Source organism: Macaca mulatta, chromosome 1 (assembly GCF_049350105.2).
Source record: "Macaca mulatta isolate MMU2019108-1 chromosome 1, T2T-MMU8v2.0, whole genome shotgun sequence".
NCBI lineage: Eukaryota > Metazoa > Chordata > Mammalia > Primates > Cercopithecidae > Macaca > Macaca mulatta.
Window position 1 is genome coordinate 5,513,902 of NC_133406.1, and position 14,005 is coordinate 5,527,906.

Here is a 14,005-nt window from a genome sequence, read left to right on the forward strand (position 1 = left end):
TGAGACAACAAATCCAACACATTTCTTGGATCATTGATAGATTTTGCAGCAGTTATATCAGATGCCGTCATAGAGGGGCCCTTTTAGTCACAGTATTTACCATGATCTAAAGGGCATATTAAGGATGAACAAACATCTTGATGACCATGAAGTTAATCCAGCATGGTTTGCGTATGCAGCTTATCAGCTATGTCATGTATGGAGTGCCACTTGGCATTTAAAGGAGGGGAAGGACCATTTCCCTTTTCAGGATAAACAAATTTTACAATGGCTTTTACCCAGTCCACCCGACTAGCTGTCCCTTTAGGAACAATCTGTTGTGTGTTTGGATCGTGTACAACCATCTATGATTGTTCAGTAGTAAGTTGTGGTTCCTGCATCAATCCCAAGTAGACTTCTTCATTCTGCAACATTCAGAATCAAAGATACTGCTTCCAAGTTAGTCACTCTCACTATCTATTTTCTTAATTGTTTTTCAGGAACCCGATGAATACCAATTCACAAGGCGAGATAGCTCCTTCACACATAATCCCTGCTTCCAGTAGTATCATGGTTTTGTCACCCACCATTTGGACAATGTTCCTGGTAGTCAAAGGCCATAGAAATGCTGTCTGTTTTTTTTTCCAGCATAATTTTCCACTGGGTTGTATCCTGGAGGCTAACAGTCATAACTCAGCTTAACCAAAATCTGAGCTTTTTGAGCATCAGGATTTCCTTAACACTCTCTTTTACTTTCATTTTAGCTGTTTTAAAATATGGTACACTGGGCCAGGCGCAGTGGCTCACATTTGTAATCCCAGCACATTGGGAGGCCAAGACGGGTGGATCACTCAAGTCCAGGAGTTTGAGACCAGCCTGGCCAACATGGTGAAACTCTGTCTCTACTAAAAATACAGAAAACTAGCTTGGCTTGGTGGCGTGCGCCTGTAATCCCAGCTACTTGAGGGGCTGAGGCAGGAGAATCACTGGAACCCGGGAGGGAGAGGTTGCAGTGATCCGAGATCATGCCACTGCACTCCAGCCTGGGAGACAGAGCGAGACTCCCTCTCAAAGAAAAAAAAAAAAACAGACTGCAGTGGCAATAAGACCAGAAGCTCCTCACTTCTGTCTCTAAAGTGGGGAAAGGGCAAGGATGGAGGAGGCTTTCTGTAATACTTGGAAGCTGGCCGACAGAACTTTGATGAGTACATGAAGAAGGCTCTAGGCATGGGCTTTGTCACTAGGCAGGTGGGAAATGTGAACAAACCAACAGTAATTATCAGTCAAGAAGGAGACAAAAGGTGGTGATCAGGATTCGAAGTATGTTCAAGAACACAGAAGTTAGTTTCCATCTGGGAGAAGAGTTTGATAAAACCACTACAGATGACAGAAACTGCAAGTTTGTTAGTCTGGATAGAGACAAACTCATTCACATACAGAAATGGGATGACAAAGAAACATATTTTATAAGAGAAGTTAAGTATGGTGAAATGGTTATGACTTAACTTTTGGTGATGATGTGGTTGCCGTTCACTATAAGAAGGCATAAAAATGTTCATGGTCTGGGGCTGGAAGAGCTCTTTAGTTTTCCTATTTACTCAAGTCTCAGTGCTCTCTTGCTGTTACAGTATGGTTGATTAGATGGTTATTCTTGGTGTGGAGGTGGAAAATGGTGATTTAAGAGTTTCTTATTCCAAGCAGCCTAATTTTAACCTGGAAGTTTATCATGTTTTATAATTAAATTTTTGTCTTTAAAAAAAAGTGGATACATTTTATAATTTCCTTTGAAATGCAAATCAAATTGGAATAAAAATCTTACATGTGGGGAAAAAAATACAGGTTACCAGTGGATTGTGTATTTAGCTTGTTTCTCATCATTTTGCATTTCTTTGTGTATCCAGTGATCTAAGTCCTTGAGATTTTGGTGTGTCATTTCTAAATTCCATTGACAACTTCTATATGTAGTAACTTAGCACAGTGCAGCTGCCGTCTCATGCCATTGGTGACTGTATACCCATTTAGGCATCACAGTTTATCATTGTCTGCCCTGTCATTCTTCCTTTTTCGAAACAATGTTTTTGCCATGCTTTAATGAGTCCTACTTATGATGCCAACTGTGTCAGCTGTCCCTAAGACCACTCTCAGGCTCAGTGAGTCATGACTCACAAGACTCAGAAAAGACTCATGGTTATTATTTATGATAGTGAAAAGGTACAGATTAAAATCAGCAAACGGAAAACCACATGGAGCAAAATCCTGGAGAAACCAAGTGCAAGCTTTAAGGTATCTTCTTCCAGTGGAGTCACATGGATGATGTGGTGAAGTCAAGGGTCTCCAGAGAGACCCAATCAGATACATATACATATATGAGAGAGGATTCACTGAGAAATTGGCTTATGTGATCATGGAGGCTGAAAATTCCCCAGACAGGCCATCTGGAAGCTGGAGACCTTGGGATGCTGGTAACGTATCTCAGTCCAAGTTCCAAAACCTCAGAACCTGGGAAGCTGATAGTGTAATTCTTACTCTGAGGCTGGGAACCTGGGTTTTGGTGGGAAACTATGGAGTTGCTGGTATAAATCCTGGAGTCCAAATGTCAGAGAGCCTAGAGTTCTGGTGTCCAAGGACAGGAGAAGAAGAGTGTCCAGTTCCAGGAGAGCACCTTTTCTTTGCTTTTTTAGTCCCTATTTGGGTCCCTAGTTGATTGGATGTTGTCTGCTAACATTGTGGGTGAATATTCCTCACTCAGTCCATCAATTCACATTCCAGTCTCCTCTGGAAACACAGGCACATCTATTAGTAATGCTTTACCAGTTCTCTAGGTATTCCTTAATCCAGTCAAGTTGACACATAAAATTAACTATCACAGATGCACTTACTTCTCCCAGCTGTGAAGTGTTGTCAACTAAAGAAGCTTACCTGAGCCTTGGTGTCCAGGGTTTTTATTGGAAGTCAGTCACATAGGCAAGCAGTAGCTGCATGACTGCCCTGAGATGCTCAGATTCCAACCTCTCAGAGCAAAATCAGGCACGAAGTGTTAAACATGCATCCTGTTGTTAGCATAAACTATCTAGTCAAACTGGTACCATGTGGCCCAAGAACTCCAGCATACAAAAATACGCTGACCAGGCAGAATATTTCAGAGGCTCAGAATTCATTTCCCAGGAGTTGGCCAAGGGCCAATTCTGAAGACTGACTTTTCTGGGAATATGTAGAGTTTGGGCAACCCAGACCTGATGTGTTACCCTTTTTCTGCCATTAAAATAACAGCCCAATGCGTTTGCTTGATTACTGGCATCTCTTTTTCCTTGGACTCTTAAGTTCTTACTGGTGAATCTTAACCAAAATCTCTTAACGTGATCAGCCAGTTACTTTGTTCTCTTCTTTCATAATCTTTTGAACCTGCATATTAAACATTGCATCAATGATTGTAGTTTATTGTAAGAAGCAGATAATGGTTTGATCTGCTATACCTTCATCAACTGTCATTGTTCTATTGGGAGTATGATTTCATTGATTTATGTTCTAGAATTATTTCATGCAGTTCGTGTAGCTTCTTTTCTTCAGCAGCATGTAACAAGATCATTCATTATTTACTAGTTCATTCACTCATTATTTCAATAAATATATGTCGAACACCTAGTTATTTGCTAGGTACTGCTCTAGGCACTGGGACCATTTGAAAGAATACAACTGACAAACTCCTCTCCTGTGGGAAATTATATTCAAGTCAGGAATTAGAGAATAAATAATACACGTGATAAATAAATAAACCATAGAGTATGTAAGAAACTAATCCACACTACAGAGAAAACTGGAGTAGGGAAATAAGGAATAATGATGGTAGTGATTTTTGGGACTTAATGCAGTTTTAAATAGAATGATTATGGAAGGGCTCAGTGAAAGGTGAAATTTCAGCAAGCTTTTGAAGGAGATCAGGAAGCAAGTCCTTTAGATATTTTGAAGGAAGAATGTTCCAGCAGGGGGAAATAGCAATTGAGAAGGCCCTGAGGAAGGGAGCTTACTTAGCACATTCTAACATATTCTTTGAATAGCTAGGAGTCTAGCATGGTGTGGAACAAGAATGGTATAGGATTGTTTGTAAGGATATTGGGTTTTACTGTAAATCAAGTGGGAAGCCTTTGGAAATTTTTATGCTGTGTAGTTACACAACCTAGTTTTCAGTATCATTTTGGCTGCAGTGTTGACAATAGACTGTGGATTGGAAGCAGATAGTTTGCGAATTACAGCAGTAATCTAGATAATTGATGATAGTGGCTTGTACTAGGGTAGTAGCAGTGGAGGTAGTGATGATAATGAGATCTTGGGTGTATTTTGATGAAGAACCAACAGGATTGCCTGACAGATTGAATGTAGAGTATGGGTGGAAGAAAAAAGGAGTTGGAGATCTTTGTTAAGACGTTTGGTCTAAGCAACTGAAAGCACGGTGTTGCCATTCACTGCAATGAAGTTGATTGCAGAAGAAACTTTTTGAAGGGAGATTTGGAATTAGGTTTTAGACATGTCAGATTTGCTGTTTTCGTTAGATACTCCAGTTTATGTCATTGATTATACATCCATGCCAAATAGGCATTTCTTGAGTTTAGGAAAGAAGTCTAAATTTGAGGTATAAATTTGGTAGTCTGTCAGCATATATCCTGTATTAGAGCCATAGTCTGAATGAGTTCACCAGAGGAAGAGTGTACCCAGTGAAGAGAATTCTGAGGACTGAGCCCTGGAGATGCTTACAGAATAAGGGTTTCAGAGCAAAGGACACAGCAGTTGAGACTGAGGAAAGACAGTCACTGAAGAGGAGGAAAATGAAGAGATTAGGATGTCCTGGGACCCAAGAGAAGAACCTGTTTTCAGGAGGAAGGAGGGATCAAATGTGTTAAATGTTATGTTTATGGCTTCTCTTCTCAGTAAGAAGTAAGATCGCATTTTGAAAGTGGGAACGAGTGAGGTTGAGATAAAGAGAGACAAATAAATGAAAAGCTTCTGTGCTTGGAAGTCAGCACAGACCTGGGTTCTAGTCTTAGCTTAGTAGCTTGACTAGGTAAGGGTTAGTGTGTACATTTAAGTATACATACCAGGCAAGGGAGAAGGCCTGGGAAATATTTGAAACAGCCATCCTGAGAAAATGAAAAATGACCTAAGTAGCAGTGGATGAAAGAGGCCTCAGAAGATTCAACTGAGATTGGTGGGAGATTCTAATAGTGTTAGTCAATATGTTTGTGTAAATTTATCTTTAGATGTGAACTACAGAGTTAAGAGGGTAGAGGTGAACTTGTCCCAATACTGTGAATGAGAGAGTCAGAAGAAAGACTGGAGTCCAAAGTGATTATATCATGATGGAAGTCAAAGGAGTTCATGTAGCCCTCCGTCTAAGGAATATTTGGAACAGGAGCATCAAGAACAAAGTATCAAACACAATGCTCGAGAAAGGTGTAATAATGTTTGTAGTTAACAAAGAACAGTGGTGCTTTCATCTTCTCCATCAAGGTGAGAAGTCTTCGAAAAAAGGAATAGAAATCAAGGAACAGAAAACAGTCTGACAGTTGGTGAATGGAAGAAGTATTAGAAGTCATTATCTGGGCCAGTACTCAAGTTTTCAAGAAACAAAAGTTAGAATCCAAAATTTAGAGCTTGATAAGTGTGACATCTCTCCTCTGGTGGGGAAAAAAAAGTATAGGTTGCTAACATATGGCTTGTTGAGACAGTGGAAAAGTAAATAATAATCACTGGTAATCATTGTAGTTTAATTTGTAAAAGTGTGTCATATCATCAGGGAAATGCAAATCAAAACCACAATGTGATATCATCTGTATTAGTTCATTCTCACACTGCTATAAAGAACTGCCCAAGACTGGGTAGTTTATATAGAAAAGAGGTTTAATTGACTCACAGTTCTGCATGGCCGGGGAGGCCTCAGGAAACGTACAGTCATGGTGGAAGGGGGAAGAGGCATGTCTTACGTGGTGTCAGGCGAAGAAAGAGCGAGTGCGTGAAGGAGAAACTGTCAGACACTTACAACACCATCAGATCTCCTGAGAATTCACTCACTGTCACAAGAACAGCCTGGGGGACACTGCCCCCCTGATCCAGTCACCTCCCAGAAGGTCTCTCCCTCAACATTTAGGGATTATGAGGATTACAATTCAAGACGAGACTTGGGTGGGGACCTGAGCATATCATCATCTCACCCCAGTTACAATGACTTTTATCCAAAAAAACCAAAAAATCACGGATGCTAAAATGAACTCTCCTATGCTGTTGGTGGAAATGTAAATCAGTATAGCAGCTGTAGAAAACTATATGAAAGTTCCTCAAAAACTAAAAATAGAACTACCATATATATATCCAAAACAAAATCATGATATCGAGGAGACATCTACACGCTTAGGTTTATTGCAGCACTGTTCACAACAGCCAAAATATGTGATCAACCTAAGTGCCCATCAGTGACTGAAAGGATAAATGTGATAAACATACAGAGTGGAATATTATTTAGCCATAAAAAGAATGTAATCGTGTCACTTGCAGCAACATTGATGGAAATGGAACCCATTATGTTAAATAAGCCAGGCACAGAAAGACAAGTATTGCACATTCTTGTTCTTATGTGGGAGCTAAAAAATGGGATTGCATCAAGGTAGACAGTAGATTGGTTGTTCCTAGAGGCTGGGAATGGCAGAGGGATGGGGAGATGAAGTTGATTAATAGGTACAGAAGTACAGTTCTAATAAGACCTAGTGTTAGATAGTTCAGTAGGGTGACTATAGTTAACAACCATCTACGGTGTATTTAAAAATAGCTGGAAGAGAAGAATTTGAATGTCTCCAGCATAAAGAAAAGTTAAAGGTTTGAGGTGATGAATATCCCCATTACCCTGATTTGGTCATTACACATGTGAAATGTGTCAAAACAACATAAAACAACTCCGAAATGTATACAACTATTATGTATCAAAAAATATGTGCCAAAGTAACACTTCTCTACCCTCTTCCTCCTGTTTCTCCCACCTGATTCCTGTCTTCCTCTAGGTCTCAAGTATAGCTCTGGGTGGATGAAGGAAATGGTTTAGACAGAATGTGTCTTGATTTCAACTAGATTTGTGGTCAATTTGGGAGAAAATAATGTGAGCAGAGTACCTAGTGAAGTAGATAGTAGGTTGTTTGAAGATGGGAGGCAGTTTTTTGCAGTAGAAATGACCTTTAATGTTGAACTTAGATGTGGAATCAGTTGGTGCAGGGATTAAAGGAGATGACACTCATGGTGTTCTTGATAATTAAGAGTAGAAATTTTCTTTTTCTCCTCCTCTTTGCCATCTCCTATACCTCATTCCCTCAAATAACCTAACTACCACAAAACATTGAGAGGGTCAAATGAAAGGAGAACTTTAGATCATGTGTAGTAGAGGGTGAATGATAAATTGGAGAGGATCGGGAAAATAAATATTAAAAGGAAGACTATTCCTCTGCCTCAAGAAATAAAATCCCATTTCCCCTAATGCTTCTTTCCATGAAAGAAATTAGATTTAAAAGTTCGTTATATAGTATTTTATCATGGATAATATATGTAAATTTGTATTTCAAAAGCTTTTCCATGAAAAAAAAAATTGTATACCCAAGCATTGCTAGAACTCTTTATAATTATGATCAACAAATGGATTTTTTGAAAGGCATCACATTGTTTTAGTCACTGTTTTACTACTATTATTTTTAACTTTTTGTTTTGACATGTTGCTTTTAACTGTAATTAAAAATTATTGGCATCTGTGTTTACTTTTTAGCTTGCGCATACCTTATCTTCATAGCAGCAACTAATTAGTATGTGAAATACAGTACCATTAAATGTGCATTAATGGGAAGAAATTCTAATCTGATCAGCTGTAAAATATGTTACAAAATACATTTTGATATGTACATGGTGTTCATTCCAGTTCCATTCTCATAACAAAGAAATACTGTTTTTGCTTTTGCCTCCATACGTCTTTACGTGGTTCCTTGCATGTGGTCAGATTACAAATTTAGGGGGTAAAAAAGTCTTCCCTTATGAAACTTACTAAGTGATTTAGAGAAATAACTATTATGTGTGATAAGGCTGTTTTAACAAAATAGAATGTAATACCTCACTGACATTTTTCAAGGCACTAGAATATCTTTTCTACTTCCAAATAAATTTCATACATACTTTTCCTTAGTCTTTTCCTAATTTATTGACCCAGATTACTTAACATCTTAAACCATAACATGTAAATGTTATCTTCTGAATTTCTTTCTGAACTGCCTATACAAATTTCTATGATTTACTCTCATGTTGGAGGCATATAACTTTTATATTATTACTGTTAACTTGATATCTCAAAACTATCCCCTTTTTCTTGTTCCTGCTGCCACCATAGTAGTCCAAGCCATCCTCACTTCTCTCTTGGGGTACTGTAATACTTTCCTAATTGATCCTTCTTAGAAGAACATGAATAGACTTTTACAAACATGTCACCCACACCCCATCACTTTCTCCATGTCCCACACCATCACAATACCCAACTTACACTCTTCCAATAGCATTGGTTTTCCCTTACAGCCCCATTGACAATAGTGGATAACCTCCACTTTTTCCTTAATACCACTTATCAGAAGGAGTAATTGTTTAAGTTGGATAATTTACTTGTTTGTGTTTTCCACTAGCCTGTGAACTCCATGAGCAATGGAATCTTATCTTTTTATTAAGTTACTTTATACCAGCACTTTTCTTAGCAATTAGTGAGTGCACATCAGCAGTTGTTTTTTTTTAAGTGAATGGACTTGGTTCAGTATATCACAAAATAGCCACTTGTATAATGCTTAATCATGTATTTCATACTCCCTCTGTGATGCTCACTGACAGTAGTATCCCCTTCTCTGGTTTTTCCCGTTAACACTGATCACCATGTAGGTAGAATTGAAGCTCCATGAGAGCAGCGAATTTTGTCTGTTTTTTCAGTGTCCTGTCTCTGATATGCAGATGAATACCCAGAAGATACTCGTTGCACATGTGTTGAAGGAGTTGGGTGGGTGGCTGGATGGCTGGACGGATGAATGGATGAATGAACTCTTGCACACTTGACATCTTGGAATTCTTTCCTATGATACACAATTCAGTTCAATAGACATGTATTAAGTATCTGCTGTATGCTTACCATCATGTTAGGCACAGTATATTTGGAAATCAGTAAGTTCTCGTGTCATTTCTGCTTCTGATTTATTTTGTTTTGCAATGTTTGCTACTCTAATTAACTTACGAACTATAGTAAGATATGACAGTGGCTTTCAAATTGAGCACTTAAAACTGACTCCTATAAAACAACTAAGACTGAGATGATTTCATGTTTATACTTTCCTTCACTTGTTGTTAATTATACTTTCTGTTCAGACACAATTGATGTGACCTTCCTGGAATGGTTGTAGGATCTTAGCTTCTTTGATTAATGTAGTTACTATCTTTTGAGTTTAAGGTCAAATATTTTTATAACGATAACAAATATAATGCAGTGTCCTGATGTTTTGCTTTTCATGTCTTTCTTATATCTAATTTTGATTTTCTGATAGTGTTAAGAAATTGATTCAGCAAGGGCTTTAAGATCTTGCCAAAATTGAAGAACAGAGATGCTCTGTTAGCTTCAGCAGTTATCTTCCTTTCGTTTCTTCTTTAAGATAGTGTTACTTCTGAAATATGAAACATTAACTCCAGTTCTCCATATGTTGGAGAAAACACTAGTTTGCTTTTGATAGCAATATGAGATTATGCCCAAAGTTGGGGAAAACATTCTTAGTTTATTTTTGGTTTGAAATATACTTACATTTTAAAATGATCACCTACAGTAGGAGGATTGTGAGCCTTTTTTTCTTTTTCTTTTTTTTTTTTTTTTAAAAAAAGAGGCACATTGGCCGGGCGCAGTGGCTGAAGCCTGTAATCCCAACACTTTGGGAGGCCGAGACGGGCGGATCACGAGGTCAGGAGATCGAGACCATCCTGGCTAACACGGTGAAACCCTGTCTCTACTAAAAAAAACTAGCCGGGCGAGGTGGCGGGCGCCTGTAGTCCCAGCTACTCGGGAGGCTGAGGCAGGAGAATGGCGTAAACCCGGGAGACGGAGCTTGCAGTGAGCCGAGATCCCGCCACTGCACTCCAGCCTGGGCGACAGAGTGAGACTCCGTCTCAAAAAAAAAAAAAAAAAGATGCACATTAAACTTGTATTCTCTGGAGCTAAGCTATGAGGACGAAAAAGCATAAGAAAGATACAGTGGACTTCGGGGAGTTGGGGGAAAGGATGGAAGCCGGGTGAGGGATAAAAGACTACACATTGGGTATGGTGTATGCTTCTCAGGTGATGGGTGCACCGAAATCTCAGAAATCACCACTAAAGAACTTATTCCTATAACCAAACACCACCTGTTTCCCAAAAACCTATTGGAATTAAAAAAAAAAAGTGTAACACCCGCCCCCCTGCAACCAAAGGAAAAAAATCCCGTAGTCTCAGCTACTTGGGAGTCTGAAGCTGGAGGATTGCTTGATCCTCAGGAATTTGAGCTCAGCCTGGGCAACATAGCAAGACCCTATCTCTAAAAAAATAAGGAAGTGCATAAGGCTGGGCATGGCGCCTCACATCTGTAATCCCAGCTACTCAGGAGGCTGAGGCAGAAGGAATGCTTGAGTCCAGGAGTTCAAGGTTAGAGTGAGCTATGATTGTACCAGTGTACTCCATCCTGGGCAACAGAGCAAGAACTTGTCTCTAAAAAACAAAATAAAAAAGCAAAAAGCCACAAGCAGAAAGGTATATATTTTTATACTCTGTTCCTTTCTATTTCTAAAATGTGTAATTTAGAACTAAATATTGCTTGTGTATTCTGTGTTCTAATAACGAATTTCTTTAAAGTAGGAGACTTTTAGATTCTATATTTATTGTGAAATATATCCTTTCATCCCCCTGAATAAAATGTATTACAAACATGGAGATATTAAATTACCTCATGCTGAAATATTAGTTGATAAATTCTCCCTGATAATTTTCTGGCTGATTTTTATAACATTCTTGATATAGTTTGATTAAGTATGATTGAATTTATATGAACTTATACAGCCATATTAATTAAATCATTAATTTGAGTTTTTTTGTATTTTGGTGGAGAGAATGCTGAGTGGTAAAGGAAGCATGCCACTGTGTTTTAAAATCCTTTTCAATCTCTGGGCTTAACCGCTTACAATTTTAGAGAAATAGTGAAATTATTATTATCGGTGCTCTCAAAACATATATTGAAGGTTTGCTTTTTTTTCTTTTGTAGGATGAAGTGGCACACACTCTTACTGAAAGCAGAGTATTAAAGAACACTAGACATCCCTTTTTAACAGTAAGTGACTAGAGGACAGATGTTATAATCATAACATTTGAAATTTAAGGAATTTTGTGTTAGAAATTAAATTGTGAAAAATACTATTCATTTAGATATCCCATTTTCTTTGTGGAAAGACTGTAAGTCAAATTTCCTATAACTTATTAGAATGTATGGATTTTTACAGTATGTATGCATTGATAATTCTTCCCATTATGCATTTATTACTTTTTTGAGAATTTTTTTTCTCCCACGAATCTCTTGCCTTTAAAAACAAAAACAAACCATAGAATTAATAGATTACCTCTGGCGTTTTAAGGAGACTATTGAGGAGATGACAGATTTTTAAAAATTTCTTAAGTGTAAAGATTTTATGTTTGTTTTATTGGCTTCTGATAAATATTTTAATGATCAGAAGCATTTCTTCAAATATGAAAGGCAGAAATGTTTATTGAAAATATTTTATAGAAATGAGACTTCTTTGAGGGATAGAGTACTTTAAGAAATATGGGAATGCTAAATACATTAGAGGGGGGATAAGCCATGCTATGTTTTTTTCATGAGACAAAGAATAAACTGTGATTATATGATATGCCTACAATGTAGTTGTTTTGAAAGAAACTGGATTTTTTAGTTCTGTTCTTAGATTCCTTGTAATATAGGGATAATTGGTAAAGTTTCTGTATTTTCCTGGTTCCAATGAACTATATTGAGATTAAAAAATAATAGCTAGGCTTTCAAAAGTGGAACCCTTTGCACTATTTGGAATATCTGAAATAGACATTTTCAGAGCTGTCAGTAGATACCTAGACTTACTTTGCTACCTTTTTTGGTGTATTTATTGTCTAGTGTAATAAGATAGCCTTTTGGTATTTTTTAATAACCTATATATAACCTACAAAATTATATAAACCAACTCTGTTGGGTTGGGTTCTGTTATGCAGTCAATATGCAAAAAGTGATGTCATTGTATTAGAAACCTGAGTATAACAACTGTAGCTAGATTCCTAAGGAACTTCAACTAGCGCAATTTGTTGGCCATGCTGTGAGGTTGCATGGATGAGCACCTCGAGTACTAACGCAGCTTCAAATCAATGGCACATTAGATTGAGAAGTGCTTGTTGCAATTATGTTTACTTTTACTTGAAATTTTAATTTTAATTTTTATTGTAATAATACCTATTGTGAACTAAACATTTGTTTTATGTTTCTCATAAACTCTTAAGCACTTTTAAGTAGTAAATAAACTCTTAAGAAACAATAACAATTCTTTTCATCAATCGTGCTTACTATTTCTAAGTGTTCTACTTTTAGTACAATTATTATTATAAGAATACAGGGTTATAATATAACATTTTTTCTTTTTTTTTTATTTCAAGTCCTTGAAATATTCCTTCCAGACAAAAGACCGTTTGTGTTTTGTGATGGAATATGTTAATGGGGGCGAGGTGAGTCAATAAGTAAATCCAGTATTTGCATGGTAGTGTTTTCATTATTTTAAAAACATTACTTAAAATGCAAGTTTAATATAGTAGTTCTCCATTTCTTGATAGGAATTTGTGTAGCTCTTAATACTATTGAATGGATGGGAGGAAATTATTTCTGATGAGATGTAATGATTGTTTTTATATAACTACATTTATATGTTGGAAAGCATAATCATATTCTTTTTCCTGTGTTTTTAAATGTAAAACGTTTTAACAGAAGTATGATTTTTGAAATCATGTTATTAGATTTTGAAAACCAGAAATAGAGATTTATTATGTTTTACAAAGTTTCTTTTCAAGTAGGCTGCAAACATTGTGAAAAGTTATTTTACCCATATTCTAAACTCAGTGGAACAATAGTCCATGGGCACATTATGGCTGAGTTTTCTCTTCTTGTTTACAGTAGTTAGAGTACTATGACTATATATATTTTAAAATATATATATTTAAATATATATTTAAATATATATGTGTGTGTGTGTGTGTGTGTGTGTGTGTATATATATATTTTTTTTTTTTTTTTGAGACGTAGTCTCACTCTGTCGCCCAGGCTCTGTGTGTGTGTGTGTGTGTGTGTGTGTGTGTGTGTGTGTGTGTGTTTGTGTGTGTGTATATATATATATATATTTTTTTTTTTGAGACGTAGTCTCGCTCTGTCGCCCAGGCTGCAGTGTAGTGCGCGATCTTGGCTCACTGCAAGCTCCTTCTCCCGGATTCACGTCATTCTCCTGCCTCAGCCTCCCGAGTAGCTGGGACTGCAGGCGCCCACTGCCACGCCCGGCTAATTTTTTGTGTTTTTTAGTAGAGACGGGGTTTCACCGTGTTAGCTAGGATGGTCTCGATCTCCTGACCTCGTGATCCGCCCGTCTCGGCCTCCCAAAGTGCTGGGATTACAGGCTTTTTTTTTTTTTGAGACAGAGTTTCGCTCTGTTGCCAGGCTGGAGTGCAGCAGCGCAATCTAAGCTTACTACCACCTCTGCCTCCCGGGTTCAAGCGATTCTCCTGTCTCAGCCCCCTGAATAGCTGAGACTACAGGGGCGCACCACCACGCCCCGCTAATTTTTGTATTTTTGGTAGAGATGGGGTTTCACTGTGTTAGCCAGGATGGTCTTGATCTCCTGACCTCGTGATCCGTCTGCCTCAGCCTCCCAAAGTTCTGGGATTACA

At 37.7% G+C, this 14,005-nt stretch overlaps 1 protein-coding gene and 1 pseudogene across 3 annotated transcripts in view; both read left to right on the forward strand.

Moving 5' to 3' along the window:
- Positions 1-14,005, forward strand: part of AKT3 (AKT serine/threonine kinase 3) — a 361,571-nt gene that overhangs the window by 231,212 nt on the left and 116,354 nt on the right. For all 3 annotated transcript variants that reach the window (XM_028845179.2, XM_028845182.2, NM_001266640.1), the window contains 2 exon segments: positions 11,304-11,369; positions 12,731-12,799. In XM_028845179.2, the coding sequence (XP_028701012.1) occupies positions 11,304-11,369; positions 12,731-12,799 (135 nt within the window).
- LOC114678692 (fatty acid-binding protein, brain pseudogene) lies at positions 996-1,646 on the forward strand (annotated as a pseudogene).